The following is a 14,560-nucleotide window of genomic DNA, read 5'->3' as shown; positions in this document are numbered from 1 at the left end:
GTGCATGAAAATTGGATTTGAAAGCTGCAGTTACTGCAGTTATGCTAAAACCAATGATCAAATACCCTTTTCCCTCGTTACATTACTGCTCTGATAAAAACTTCTCCTGATCATTTTAAACCTGGACTGACACATCAGGGATGTAGGAATGAGGCTAAAACACTTGAAATTTACAGTCTGGGTTGTGCTTCAGCAGTATGGAAAGACAAGAGATGGGTAACTGGAAAGTAAAGATGCTTTCTGAGGACGACACCATTGAAAATAAAATATACTGCCTGTGCCCAGCCTTCTCCTGTTTTTGTTGGGAAAAAAATCTATAAGGGTTTCAAAGACATATCTTGTCTAACAAAACAATCTGTAAAATAGATTGATCTTATCAAAAATAAGTCCAATAGATTAATAAATTCACCCATATCTTCTTACTCTCTTTGCAAACAGGGATCAAGTTTACACTGTAAACTTAAACGAAGTTCCAAAATCGGAAGTTACTCCAAGTAAGGTGAGTAGATACAGGGGGATGGCAAGGAAAGGTTGTTCTTTTTTTTTTTTTAATTATTATTATTTTTAAGATTTTTGTGGAAAGAAAGTCATTTTCTTTTCTCATTTGATTTAAGCAGAAATTAACATGGAGGTCAAGGCAGCAGGACAGAGAGAACTGTGCTATGAAAGGCAAACATAAAGTAAGTTTATCTGATACACTGTAGAAGAAAACAACTCTAATATTAATTGTGTGTGTGAAGTCTGTGATTTATATATCTTATCCTCTTTTCAGGATGAATGCCATAACTTTATTAAAGTCTTTGTTCCAAGAAATGATGAGATGGTGTTTGTCTGTGGAACAAATGCATTTAATCCTATGTGCAGATACTATCGGGTAAGAACATTGACTAGTATGTCATTAATCTGTTACTGGTTTTGCTTGCACTAATTATACTACAGCAAGTACCTCCGGTGTGATGATATGGAGCGTGCTTCAAGGTGAGATTAAAAACAGACAGCAGCCAACGTGCCAAATTAAGTTTTGGGGAAAACCAGTATTATGCTTTTGTGCCACTGTACAAAATAGAAATGACACTACTACCCATTTATTTTTCTTCTCCAGCTGAATACCTTAGAGTATGACGGGGAGGAAATTAGTGGTCTGGCAAGATGCCCATTTGATGCCAGACAAACCAATGTCGCCCTCTTTGCTGGTAAGAACTTTTGCTTGTAATGAGTCTAAATGATTAATGACACCAAAGGAACCAGAGGGCTTTTAAAGAAAGCTTTGAAAAGCTAAAGGTGTCAAGGTGCCTCTGATCCTAAATTTTTTAAATGGCCTCCAAAGGATTAGAACCTGAACTGTTAATAAATAGGTTAGAGCAATTCAGGGAAGAGTGGCAGTAAAGACATGGGAAAAAATACAGGTTAGTCAGAATTCTCTATTATTGAAGGCCTTTTAATACCACATTTTAACTTCCATTTTAGATGGGAAATTGTATTCGGCAACAGTAGCAGATTTCCTGGCGAGTGATGCTGTTATTTATCGCAGCATGGGGGATGGATCTGCCCTAAGAACAATAAAGTATGATTCCAAATGGATAAAAGGTAATTGGGTTGGGGGGGGGGGTCCCATATGTATGGTGAATGCAATTTCAGTGGCACTGAGGGTCAGGTAATTCACAGCCAGCATGCTCTACCCATATGCCACAACATCAGTGTATATGTGGCTTTCGATACTACTGTATTGCAATAAGAAAGCAATTTAATGCCCATGAAGCAAAAACCTTTGTTAAATGCATCAGTGAATGAATCTGCAGTAACAAAAACCTTAGCTGAAATGCAATTCCTTTGAGGCCTTTTTACAGTCCATTAGCCAACGTTAAAGACTCTGAGTTCATTTAAGCTCGAGTGCACCCATATTTGGCCATCCTGAAGTGTGGGGAGGACTGGAGCACACCGTAGCTGCAGTGGGCTGCGGAGGGGCCGCCGAGTCACCCAGTGTCTTCTGCCAAGCAAACACTTCCTGAAGTAACCTTCTCTTTGCTCTTTCTTACAGAGCCACATTTCCTCCATGCCATCGAATACGGGAACTATGTTTATTTCTTCTTTCGAGAAATTGCTGTAGAGCACAATAATTTAGGCAAGGTAGGTGTCATCACAGTAAGCTATCGGGTAGCCGTGAAGCCTCATCAGAATGAGCTCTACCTAAAACAGCATCAGTAACAAGCATAGTTTACAATTTAAAGTGGGGATCAGTACACAGTTCATGTAGTTTTCCCATCATTATAATTTGCCGGGAGGGGGGGCTGGATAGAACAGTGCACTCTTCAGCTATAAAGTTGTTTGTACTTTCTGTGCCTTGCTGTTAAGAGAGTTCTCTACAGGTGTCTTTTAATGCTGCTGGTTCCTTAGCACTTGCGGAGAGTCATGGATTTGTTTTTGTATTTCATGCTTATTAAAGAAACAACAGAAAACAACACAGAAGAGGGGTTTCAAAGCAGGTTCTCTCATGTTTCTAGATATTGAATAATTCAGTCATACCAACACAGCATATAATACTCTTGCCTCACCATGGAAGGATATTCTATAATAAATTATTAAATCCTTTACATGTGGTTAATTAAAGTCTTTAAATCTCACTAACAATATGGTTTTGACGGGGGGGGGAAGGGGAGGGGGCAGGCTGGCAGAGTTGCATTTGCTCGGTGATGCATTAAGATGCCCGTGCACTAGCAGCTAAACGTTGTTTACTTTCTTCCTGTCTGTGCAGATAAATGGCAACTATCTTCCCGTTAACAAAATTATCTTCAGTGTGCTATTAACAGCCCAGAAACAAGCACTGCTTTCCTTGCCACTCTCAAGCCTTCCTCCTTGTTTTTTTGTCTTTTGCAGGCTGTGTATTCCCGGGTGGCTCGCATATGCAAAAATGACATGGGGGGGTCCCAGAGAGTCCTGGAAAAACACTGGACCTCCTTCCTGAAAGCTCGGCTCAACTGCTCCGTTCCTGGGGATTCATTCTTCTACTTTGATGTGCTGCAGTCTATCACAGACATAATAGAAATCAATGGTGTCCCCACTGTCGTCGGCGTGTTCACCACACAGCTTAACAGGTGAGAGAGGCACAACCTTACATCAAAGGGCCTTCCTGGTTCTCGCGTACGCTGAGATTGGTGCCACTGTAGCCTGAGTTCTTGCAACGATTTTTCTTGCTCGACAGCATCCCTGGTTCAGCAGTGTGTGCTTTCAGCATGGATGACATTGAGAAAGTCTTCAAAGGGAGATTTAAAGAACAAAAGACTCCTGACTCCGTTTGGACAGCTGTACCTGAAGACAAAGTACCAAAGCCAAGGTAAAAGATTCTTGCTCCTGATACAATAGTACTGTCCTTGTAAAGAGCTACCTTAAATCAGCTGCACTCTTGAGTGTCTTGCTTGGTAAAAACCAAAGCAGAGCTTTACACTTCAGCCATACGAATGCTCATTAGCAGGCTGCCTGCTCTCATTAACTAAAATACCAAGAGGAAAAACAATGTTGTTTTCCTTTCAGACCTGGCTGCTGTGCAAAACATGGCCTAGCAGAGGCTTACAAAACCTCCATTGATTTCCCAGACGAAACACTCTCCTTCATCAAGTCTCATCCCTTGATGGATTCAGCTGTTCCCTCAGTCATTGAGGAGCCCTGGTTTACAAAAACACGTGTCAGGTATGACATCATTCAGAAATAACAGATGTGAAAAGGAAAACATACTGGTAATTAATGATAGGCCTTTTGGTTTTGGTAGATACAGACTGACGGCAATTGCTGTAGACCATGCTGCTGGACCCTACCAGAACTACACAGTCATATTTGTTGGCTCTGAAGCAGGAGTAGTACTTAAAATCTTGGCAAAGACCAGATCTTTTTCTTTGAATGACAGCGTATTACTGGAAGAAATTGAAGCTTATAATCATGCAAAGTAAGTATTTCCAGAACACCTAAAATATGTAGCTCTTCATCTAGTCTTTGGTAGCTAGCTTAAAAAAAACTAATAGTGGTAAAACAAACCCAACTCATTATCACCACCATCATCACTTATTTGTCATTCCACAGTGTTTCTTGTGTTGAATAACCTGAAAATATTTGGGTACTTGCCATTTTTCATGGGTTGAGTGAACAACCCAATTCCACTCGAGTGACGTCAGTGACACAGTCTAATACTTCTGCAAGTAGATACACTTTTTCCTGAATATCAAATATCAGAACTATATACTGCTGTTAAAAAGAAATGATGTGAGCTTATCTTGGGGGTTTCTGAAGAGTGACCAATAATAGATAAGTCACTTCTAATCATTTTAAACTTGTTTATTCTGGAGCAAAGACTTTTGGAACGGAAGCATTCCAATTAGGCTCCCTGGGCACCCTGCACAGCACTCCTGTTCTGCTCTGCTGAGATGTTTATGCCAACTGAGAGAACAAAGAAAATGGGATGTGGATTTTTTTTTTCCTACATAGTTCAGCAAGATTGTCACCTAGCTGTAAATAAGAGCCAGAAGCCAGCCTATGGTAACCCATAGGATTGTTTAGTAAACACTCAGCAAAGACTCGTAAGTTATGTTTATATATGCAAAAAGTCACTTTTCAGAATCTACGCAGACAATAAATCAAAATGTTACCTGTGTAAGTATGTGCTGTACAGAGTACTACGGTTACTAAAATAACGGCTTTGCATTACTTTTGCAAAACAGGTGTAGCGCCGAGAGCGAGGAGGACAGACGAGTCCTTTCCCTGCAGCTGGACAAAGAGCACCACGCGCTCTTCGTGGCGTTCTCCAGCTGCGTCATCAGGATTCCTCTGAGTCGGTGCGAGCGGCACGGCTCGTGTAAAAAGTATGTCCCTCTCCCCAAACTCCTCCTTAAGGGAAGGGTACAGCCATCCCTAGGGAAGGAAGTTAAAAAAAAATGCCTGAATTTTCTCACATTTTTCTCTTGCAAGGTCATGTATTGCTTCCCGGGACCCGTACTGCGGCTGGTTAGACCATGAGGCTTGTGGAAGAGTGAAGCCAGGCATGCTGTAAGTGCTGCTTTTCAAATGAGTCCAGCGTCTCTACCGTATGTTTGATAGACCACGAGAGCCTGTATCATATGCCTGCTCCCTTGCACTCAATTAATAAATCTCCCCTTTTTTTAGAGCTGTTTTTTTCATGTACTGTCTATGTAGAGGAACAGAATGCTAAAGTCTGACCTAATTCTGCAATCTCTACATGAAGATTTGCTTTCAGTGGGAGTTTTACATGTGTGTAAGGACAAGCAGCCCTGTAGGAAGAGCAGTGGGAAGTGGGAAGGTGACAAATTGCTGCCTGTAAGCCTGAGCAGCTCAGTGCACTGTCTGTGCCCAGGCACACTCATGGCCTGGGCGCATTCAATTGCAAATAAGAAAATAAAATATTTTGGACTGGAGAATGAATAAGATTTTTGGCTTCATTCTGAAGCTAGGGCGATATATACCCATCAAAGGCATTTTGCACAAATCAAGCCTATAATATACAGTGCATTAGCAACCGTACCTTAAAAAGGGACCACTGTAGCATGCCAGCGCAAACTTCAGCTAGTATAATTGGATGGCGGTATCCAAACCAGGAGCAGTCCCAGTCTAGAAGGGAATGATGAAGTTACTGTGAAAATTTGATCTTTTCTATTTCCTGACATAAGCAAATACAGTTTTAAAGACTTGACATAACGTATGCATTTTGTAAATAATTTTATGATCATGTACTAGCTCTTGTCTCTGTAAGTTGACTGAATAAATATGCTTCCATTTGTTGCTTCCAGAAAAAAAAAGAAAATCACCCTTTGTTTCCCTACCAATACTGTTAATTGCAGGTTCTCTTTGTTTGTTTCATACAACCACAGCACTGGAGGGTACGTCCAAGACGTAGAGTACGGCAACACAGCGCAGCTTGGGGACTGCCACGGTAAGACATAGCCACTGCTGCTCGCTTATAATGTGCCAGCACTAATTTGTGGCCGCACTTCACTGTGGATGTTAAATTTATGAGCTTTTCAGTAACACGTTGAACACATCACCTGGCGTTACTGTGAATGTTCACAAAGCTGAGCTTTTTGGTCCTGGGTGGCAGAGTTTTACCTTTCTTCCCCTTCGCCAATTTACAACTATTTGGGGTCTACAGCAAAGTACTGAAGAATTTATTTTTTAGAACCAGTAATATTTTAATTTTTATTTTCCGTCACTCAGGTTTGAGATCTTTTGCTTTCTTTTTGTTACTTTTCACTGATTACTTGTTCCTTTAATTCTTTTAGAAATTTTGCCTACTACAGCTACACCAGATTACAAAATATTTGGCGACCCAACATCTGGTTAGTTTTTTTTAATTTTTTTGAATTAATGACCTTTACTTTCCTTCAGTTCAGCATTTTCAGCCCTTTTTTCCTTCCTTTTGCACAGTTGGCAATCCTCCATTTTTGTGCTTTTACTCATGTTCCCACTGATGGTAAAGATAGTCAGACTCTTCTCACTCAGCACTTCACCCTGTATAGTCGCATGTTAACAGCTCATTATTTATTGAGACATCTTTTATTAAAGAGCCTGATTAACATAGATGACATCTTCACTGCACGAATGTCCACTAAGCTTTACTCTTTTCCCCAGCCATGCATTTGTGAATGCCCCTATTGGTCATCTCTAGTAGCTGAATGGCAAAATATCATCTTCCTTCTTACCTCTCCTTTCCTCTTTCCTTCTTCCCAACAAACCTTTTGCACAAATACACATTTCCTAAAATGTGTATTTCTACATTTTTTGAAATGTTTTAAGGCGTTTGTGCTAATGGAAATAATTTAACATCACAGATTTTGTAGCTGAATGAGGACTTGTGTAGACAAAAGTGGATTAGAAAACTTGATGCATTGCTGTCAGATGGACTTTCACATCCTTTTCTCCTTCAATGATTTTTCTAACGGTGTTTCCATTGTCAGTCCCTGGTGTTCAGGGAGACAGGACCCAATGCTCCTCTGTTGAACTCAAAAGCAGAACCTGTATTGACTTCAACAGGAGCAAGGCCCAGCCCTTATTTTCCAGTGTTTCCTCCTGGAACTTGGTCTCTCATTTCAAACTGAAGGCACATATCTGATTGCTAGATCTGAAAAGACTCTGTATTTTTAACTTGTAAGAGTGCAACAAAACACTATTTTGTGTTCTGGTTTCTGATAATATTTTCACCTCTGTAACTTGACAAGAAGTAATGTTTGAAACAAATATTTTCCAGATTTATTCACCGTAATGTAGGATAGAGAGTCATTTAGGAGAGCAAAACAAAACTGTGTTACAGGAAAATGCTAATTTGCTTGCATGAATGTTTACTTTATCAATTGAATTTTCAAAGTGGTATTTTAGGACACAGATATAATTGAACCTGCTTTTCAAATCCTGCATTAGCATGCTTTTTGAGTAACTCACTTTTCTTAGTCAGATCTCAAGCCACAGACATTCGTGTCTAAACCAATCTGGCCAGCGTACACAAAATGCTACTTGAGCGTGCAAAGTAGACTCTGGGTTGTAAACCTGATTCGGTCTGTCTCCTCCTCATGGGTATCTCCACCTAGGCCATAGGGACTCCATTCAGCAAATATACTAAAGGGGAACCCAAATCTATACAACTTTGTTCCTTAGGAACCATTATAAAATAGAGGTTAAAGAAATTCCTTCCCCTCCCTCCAAAGAAATGGCTCACTTCAGCAGTTCCTGGTAAACTATAATAGCACTCATGGAGCTGATCTGGTTTCTCAGGAGTAACCTGTCATGAGCATGTGTCTTTCCAAGAGCTTTTTTTTGTTTTTTTGTGGGTTTTTTTTGAAGATATTTAAAAGACAGCAAAGTATGTTGTCTCCAGTGAACAATATACCAATTAAGTAGAATAAGTTGTGCTTTTCACCCTCCACCAATTGCTTACTATAACTTTTGCACTGCTTTCATGTTTGACTTCTGTGGCTTTTTGTCTAGCAGCTGTTGATGTTTTAATGTATTTTTTGTACTTAAAGTTTTGAACTGATTGATTTTAATCAGCCCTCTGTACTTCTGGAAAGTGTAGGGGTCACGTTTTGCTCTGACATGTAACTCCCATTAAATACTGTCTCCAGCTATAGCTTAGATGTGCCATGAAACACTGAGGAAAGCCTGACTGTAATACACATTAATAAAAATCTGTTTGCCACCACAGACATGGAGTTCTCCTCAGCTTCCATTACCACAATGGCAAGTATCCCAGTTATATCACCTAAAGTGATTGGTTCCTGGAAACCTAAAGTGACTGGCTCTCGGAAATTTGTAGTTCAAGATGACCCAAACACTTCTGATTATTCTGATCCATTATCAGGTGTCCCAAAGGGTAAGGCCTTACCAGGGAAAATACATTGCAGCTGAATGGAAACCTGATAGTCTCAGCATTTTCTAAGATTTAGACATAACAGCCATGATTGTTGGGCTACGTTTTATATCCATTTCCTGTGAATATGCAGACAGTGCAATCATGTTTCTCATGCCTATTTATCTGGTGTACGAAGTGATGCTTAGAGCTTATAATGGGAAACACAGATAATAAGCTCAGCCTTTTTTTCCTGGGGTGCTCCAAAGCACCCATCAAAATCAGCAGGAGTTCTGTATGCGTTAAGAAAAATAAATAAATTCAGCCTTACCTGCGCTTTGGTTGTTTGTTTTTAAACCTGTCTAGTTAGGATAAGACTAGTAGTCCTCAAGAATGGTTGTTTACAGGCAGCACCTAAAATAAATTTAATGTTTTGGGGGTTGGGACAGGAGAGGGGAAATAAATCACAGAACCTACTTGACATATCCGTGCTATAAATGGGGCACATCCCAACTCCTTCTGCTTGCAGCAGGTTTGTAAAGAACATGGTTCAGATCTGAGTAAGGACACACTGCATTTTTATTCTCTGGTGATGAGTGCAAGTGTACACAGGATCTCAGTACACACAAACACGTACACATGGCTTTTAATCTGAACACTAAAAGAAGCATCTACCACATGTAATTCTTCTTTCTGTAAGCCGTTCTTCCAGCTAAGTGAAACTCAAATTACAGCCGCAAAGATTTCAGTTCAGCAGGACAATATCACAGTCAGCTAAAGAAACCAAAGCTTCCAGTCCCATAGCCAAAACTTAAAACAAGTCTTCACCAGTACACAGAATAGCCGGATGACAGACATGTTTGCACAATTCTGTATTTACTGAATAATCTCACCAGCTAAAAACCATTCCTGTTTTATTACCATTCACCAAAACATATCAGGTTTCCTATCAGTCATTATGGCAGTGCATTTGTCATTTTAATTTGTTGCAGTTATTTTCCATTTTGTTTTGTTTAAATTTCTGTTATCATTTGCTCTTGGTTCTCAGTCATATTTTGTGTCATAGCTATTAGTGAACTTTACACATGGTTTTTTCTTCTTCTGCACAGTGCCATTAAAACCTATAACCCTGAACATTAACAATGTTCAAAGGCCTTGCCTCTAACAAAAGCGAATCTGTTCCTTCATTCTTGCGCTTTCATTTTAACATCCTTTGGGATAGTTAACAATTACTTTCATTAAAAACTAACATAGTCTTAGCTGCAAGATGTCTGTGGTTGCGCTAAAAATCTCAAAAAACAAAGGGAGCCTGTTATTAATATGCGAATCACAAACTAATCCACTATTCGACTTCTTGGTCTAAGCTAAAAGTTTTCTAAATTTTAACAATCTCTTATAACATCTTTTAACCTTGCGAAGCTTTTTAATGATATGCCAGTATGTATGTTCATTATTGACTAAAAAAAAAAGAGAAGAAAAACGAGCACATTAATAGAATAACATAGTATTGAACTTTAAAAATTATACACTTACATAATGCAAAGTGTGCCACTGCAAGGCTAGCAAACTATGGATGTATTAGTTGACATGTTCTGCACAGTATCATATTAACATGGTTATAACAACACAGTATGTACCTTGTACAGTTTTACACAACATTTGCATAATCCTGTCTCTCTTTTGATACTGATTTATGAGTTGGGCAGGAAATTGAGAAAGAAATCCGTCCATGAGTTATTAATTGCTGTCTGGCCACGTAACACCTTCTAACCTCAATTTTCTAGCAGAAATCGTTAATGTTAATAACATACAAGCCCCTATTGGTGAGCCTTAAAGGAAATTTGGGGACAGACTAAACCAATAGAGTACAGTATATAACCAAGCATAATATGAGAAGTAAAGCACTGACAAGCATTCCTCATTAGCAAAGAGAATGGACAGTCTTCATTTGGACTGATCGATACTAACATAGTACCTTTTATTTGTAAAACTACTTGCATTCACCAGTGCTTTAGATTTCAGAATCCAACTGAGTTATGCTAACACTGGGTACAGAACTCTTAACAAACACTTAAATAGATACCGCTGTCCTTCCCTGAGGCAGGCTATCTTCTTCTGAAATGTATCACTGGGAACTACATGCTAATTTATCATATACTGTATGTCTTTTGCAGGTGTAAGGTGGGAAGTACAATCAGGAGATTCCAACCAAATGGTACATATGAATGTCCTAATCACTTGTGTCTTTGCTGCTTTTGTCCTGGGAGCCTTTATTGCGGGAGTGGCCGTTTACTGTTACCGGGATATATTTGTACGGAAATCCAGAAAAATACACAAAGATGCAGAATCTGCTCAGTCCTGTACTGACTCCAACGGGAGTTTTGCTAAACTGAATGGGTTGTTTGATAGTCCCGTCAAGGAATATCAACAAAACATCGATTCACCCAAGCTCTACACAAACCTGTTGACTAGTAGAAAGGAACTGCCGCCCGGTGGTGATACGAAGTCCATGATGATGGACCCCAGGGGCCAGCCTCCCGAATTAGCTGCACTGCCAACTCCTGAATCTACGCCAGTTCTTCAACAAAAGACTATGCAGGCTATGAAAAGTCAGTCAGACAAAGTGCATGGTAACTTCAATGCCTCACGGAAAGAAACCCCACTAAAAAGCCCTCAGTTTTTTCCTTCCAGTCCTCCACCCCATTCTCCTCTAAGTCACGGACATATTCCTAGTGCTATCGTTCTTCCCAACGCTACCCATGATTACAATACATCTTTCTCAAATTCTAATGCACACAAGGCAGACAAAAAGATGCAACATATTGATCACCCACTTACAAAACCATCCAGCAAAAGAGACCACAGAAGATCTGTTGATTCCAGGAATACCCTGAATGATTTTCTGAAACATTTAAATGAAACTACTAGTAATCCCAAAGCAATTATGGGAGATATTCAAGTGGCCCACCAGACTTTAATGCTGGATCCAATGGGAAATATGTCTGAGATCCCACCTAAGGTTCCCAACAGGGAGGCGTCTTTATACTCTCCTCCATCGACTCTTCCAAGAAACAGTCCCACAAAACGGGTGGACGTTCCCACCACGCCTGCAGTACCAATGACCTCTTTGGAAAGGCAAAGAGGTTATCACAAAAATTCTTCACAAAGGCATTCAATATCTGCCCTTCCTAAAAACTTAAACTCACCAAATGGTGTTTTGTTATCCAGACAGCCTAGTATTAATCGTGGAGGGTACATGCCTCCCACGGCAGGCACAAAGATGGACTACATGCAAGGGACGCCTGTCAGCGTTCACCTCCAGCCTTCCTTGTCCAGGCAAAGCAGTTACACGAGCAACGGCACCCTTCCTCGTACAGGAATAAAGAGGACACCCTCCTTAAAACCTGACGTGCCACCAAAACCCTCGTTCGTTCCTCAGACAACTTCAGTCAGACCACTGAACAAATACAGCTACTAGGACTTGTCTGTGCTCAAAATGAGTGTGGCATTGACCTGTACAGGTTGTGAGATGATGTTGTGGGAGACACATAAGACAGAGACTTGCTTGTAATTAAAGAGAACAAAGTGGCCAAAGAAACTGTCTTTACTTCAGCAACATTTGTGTCTTGCCACATGTAGCTATAGCAAGACTTTGTGCGCTTGCTAGGAGCAAACAAAAAAAACAAAGGAAAGTGCTGGTCATTACATTTCTTTTGTTTGGAGCTAAGGAGACATGTAGCACAATGGGGTGGGGGCTACTTTACTGTTCTAAATAGCTGAAAAAGTTCCTGGAAAAAATATCTGTGAGCAAATACTTGAAAAATGGGTTCCATTTTTGACTGCCATTAAGCGTGGTCCTTCCCATTAAATGTGAACATTTTAATATGTATGCATTCACCTTGCCTCTTGCACAAATGTCAGAAAATGGTAATGTCTCAATGAATATCTGGGTTAATAATCAATTTGCTGGAATTCAGTCTCTGGCCCAACTGTAGCATTCTTTTTTTTTTTTTTCTGTCCATGTGTGTGGCATTTTGTTTGTGCCACAGATAAAGCTGTGCGTGTGTGTGGATGTGCGTGTGTACTGTACACACTAGGATGTATTTAGATCCCCATTGCATCTTTTATGCTATGGAATTGTTTACATTGAGCATGACTGAACAAACAGATGACTCTTCCTTCTGCAGCGTTTGAGTTCAGTGCGGAGACGGCTAAGGAAGAACTGTGCATCTCTGCCAGCCTTCTGAGTGATTCGCCTCGATGAAATAAGTCACCCAGTGAAAGAGTGCATATATGTTTAATTCTTCATAACTCTGTTATGCTGCTATTGATTCAGAGCTGTACATTTCAAATCTAGTGTTTTGGGCTGGAATGGGGGAGTTTTACTGTGCTTCCACAGTTCCCCCATCCAATACCTGGCCACTGTGAACTCGAGCCCCTGTACTTCTCATTGAGGGCAGCTAATAATCAACAATTTGCTTGGCGGAGGCCTGTGTAACGACAGAAGGTTACGTTTTTGTTGCATTTAATAATGCCCTACACTCTGATAGACTCTTGTCAGTAGAAAGGAAGAACCATTAATTGGCCTGGCAGAAGCAGTCTGTGAAAACTCAACAGTAGTGCAATCAATTTGTTTTTGTTGTGTAATGTAAGGTTTTTTTCCAAAGTCATGCAGGTAATGACAATATTCTGTAAATATTATGTGTGAGTTTACCTGAATCTGTGCATTTTGTGCCTTATTCATGCAAATGATAAAAGTACTAAAAAAAAAAAAAAACTGTCAAGTGTTCTCACTATAGCACATATTTCCCGAGTGCCAGTGTAAAAAAACCTCTCAACAGCACCCAAAAAAAGATGAAAAGCAAGAATAATTAATGATAACTAAAGGCAGCCTACAATCCAAGAAGACAGCAGCATTAAATCACCTTACCATGATAAACATTCCACCCCAGCTCTCCGAAGGATCAAACAGTTATAATGTGAAATCAAATGAGGTTTCTAGGGTAATGGAACACCTGCTGAAGTTGTGTAAGCCATTTAGTAGGTTTTACAGTATCCACTTGCAGCTGATGTTCAACACAGATGGCTATTTTAGCTTGCAAACGACACACTACCACATTGTTTATTGAACATAACTGTAGAAATAACCATGGCAGAGGAATATTCATGAATTAGCAGGACAAATAACTGCAACGGGTTTCAGAGACGATGGAGACTTATATTATCTCTTTGAAGGGGAGAAAAGGTTAGCCACTGAAAACTGGATCTCTGTTATAGAACAAAGAATAAAGGATAGAAGTAGTCATTTTTTATGGTAAGGCTGTAAGGGACATTTATTTCCTGAGACCTCTGGATCCAAAAATCAATGATCTCTCTTCCTAAACACTTCCGTCTTGCAACTAAAACACTACAAGATTAATAACTATTAAAAATGTACTCAGTTGTCAAAAGACAAAAACTGATCCGAATTCACTTTACAAATATTAATTCAGACTTGTGTGAAAACGAAAGATAAATGTATGTGAACCCTGATAACCTCCTGTAACATTGTGCTGCCTTGTAGATGGTAATGTGAGTTCTCTCAGTATTTACGTTGAAATTTCTAACATTCAACCTAGTCTTTATTCTGTTAATTTAATAATAAAAGATGCTTTATCCATTTGTGCAAAGGTAAACGCAGATTGTATCTTTTTTAATGGTACGGCATAAAAAAGTAACCCTTAAATGAAGCTGCTCTATACTATAGAGTACTTTAACATGTATAGATATCTTGTAAACTTGTATTGTGGATGTGTAAATAATACGTTCTTTGGGTTTTTAACACCGCATGTAAAGTCAAAATAAAATATTCCAATGTACTGAATGTCTCACTTCACTGTTATTGAAGGTAGCTCTAAGTGCATCGTTCCTGAGATTACAGTGGAGGAAAAACTGCTTGCCTTTAACCATCTGGGGAGGAAGGCACAGCGACACCCTTTCATCAGCATTACGGGGCATCGGGCAGCTTGCCGGGGCCGATAGCGAGCCACACAGGTGCATTTCCATTCTCCTTGTAGTCGTGTGTTGACATGCGTGTTCTTGAGGGAGAGAGTGTCTGCAGACGACTGTCAGCCTCCTGAGCTAAATATAAAACATCAAAGTAACTGGCATGGCTCGTGAGAGTGCAATAGAGTCAGCTTAGCCCGTATGAAACCCCTACTGTAGCTTGATCCAACTTTCAGT

At 39.9% G+C, this 14,560-nt stretch overlaps 1 protein-coding gene across 19 annotated transcripts in view; it reads left to right on the top strand.

Moving 5' to 3' along the window:
* The window catches only part of SEMA6D (semaphorin 6D), a 606,315-nt gene extending 592,119 nt beyond the window's left edge, over positions 1-14,196 (top strand). For 5 of the 19 annotated variants that reach the window (XM_064517340.1, XM_064517339.1, XM_064517341.1 and 2 more), the window contains 16 exons: positions 439-499; positions 615-680; positions 773-874; positions 1,103-1,193; positions 1,468-1,587; positions 2,039-2,127; positions 2,875-3,092; positions 3,200-3,331; positions 3,529-3,684; positions 3,764-3,937; positions 4,707-4,847; positions 4,954-5,031; positions 5,841-5,932; positions 6,279-6,335; positions 8,195-8,362; positions 10,513-14,196. In XM_064517340.1, coding sequence (XP_064373410.1) covers positions 439-499; positions 615-680; positions 773-874; positions 1,103-1,193; positions 1,468-1,587; positions 2,039-2,127; positions 2,875-3,092; positions 3,200-3,331; positions 3,529-3,684; positions 3,764-3,937; positions 4,707-4,847; positions 4,954-5,031; positions 5,841-5,932; positions 6,279-6,335; positions 8,195-8,362; positions 10,513-11,816 — 3,049 coding nt within the window. In that variant the 3' untranslated portion in view covers positions 11,817-14,196. The remainder of the gene's footprint in view (positions 1-438; positions 500-614; positions 681-772; positions 875-1,102; positions 1,194-1,467; positions 1,588-2,038; positions 2,128-2,874; positions 3,093-3,199; positions 3,332-3,528; positions 3,685-3,763; positions 3,938-4,706; positions 4,848-4,953; positions 5,032-5,840; positions 5,933-6,278; positions 6,336-8,194; positions 8,363-10,512) is intronic. The other 14 variants (XM_026097092.2, XM_026097090.2, XM_026097091.2 and 11 more) reach the window with 14 other exon arrangements.
* The last annotated feature ends 364 nt before the right edge of the window (positions 14,197-14,560 follow it).

Source organism: Dromaius novaehollandiae, chromosome 10, assembly GCF_036370855.1.
Source record: "Dromaius novaehollandiae isolate bDroNov1 chromosome 10, bDroNov1.hap1, whole genome shotgun sequence".
Taxonomy (NCBI): domain Eukaryota; kingdom Metazoa; phylum Chordata; class Aves; order Casuariiformes; family Dromaiidae; genus Dromaius; species Dromaius novaehollandiae.
Note: the sequence above shows the minus strand (reverse complement) of the source record. Positions and strands in the feature narration are given on the sequence as shown.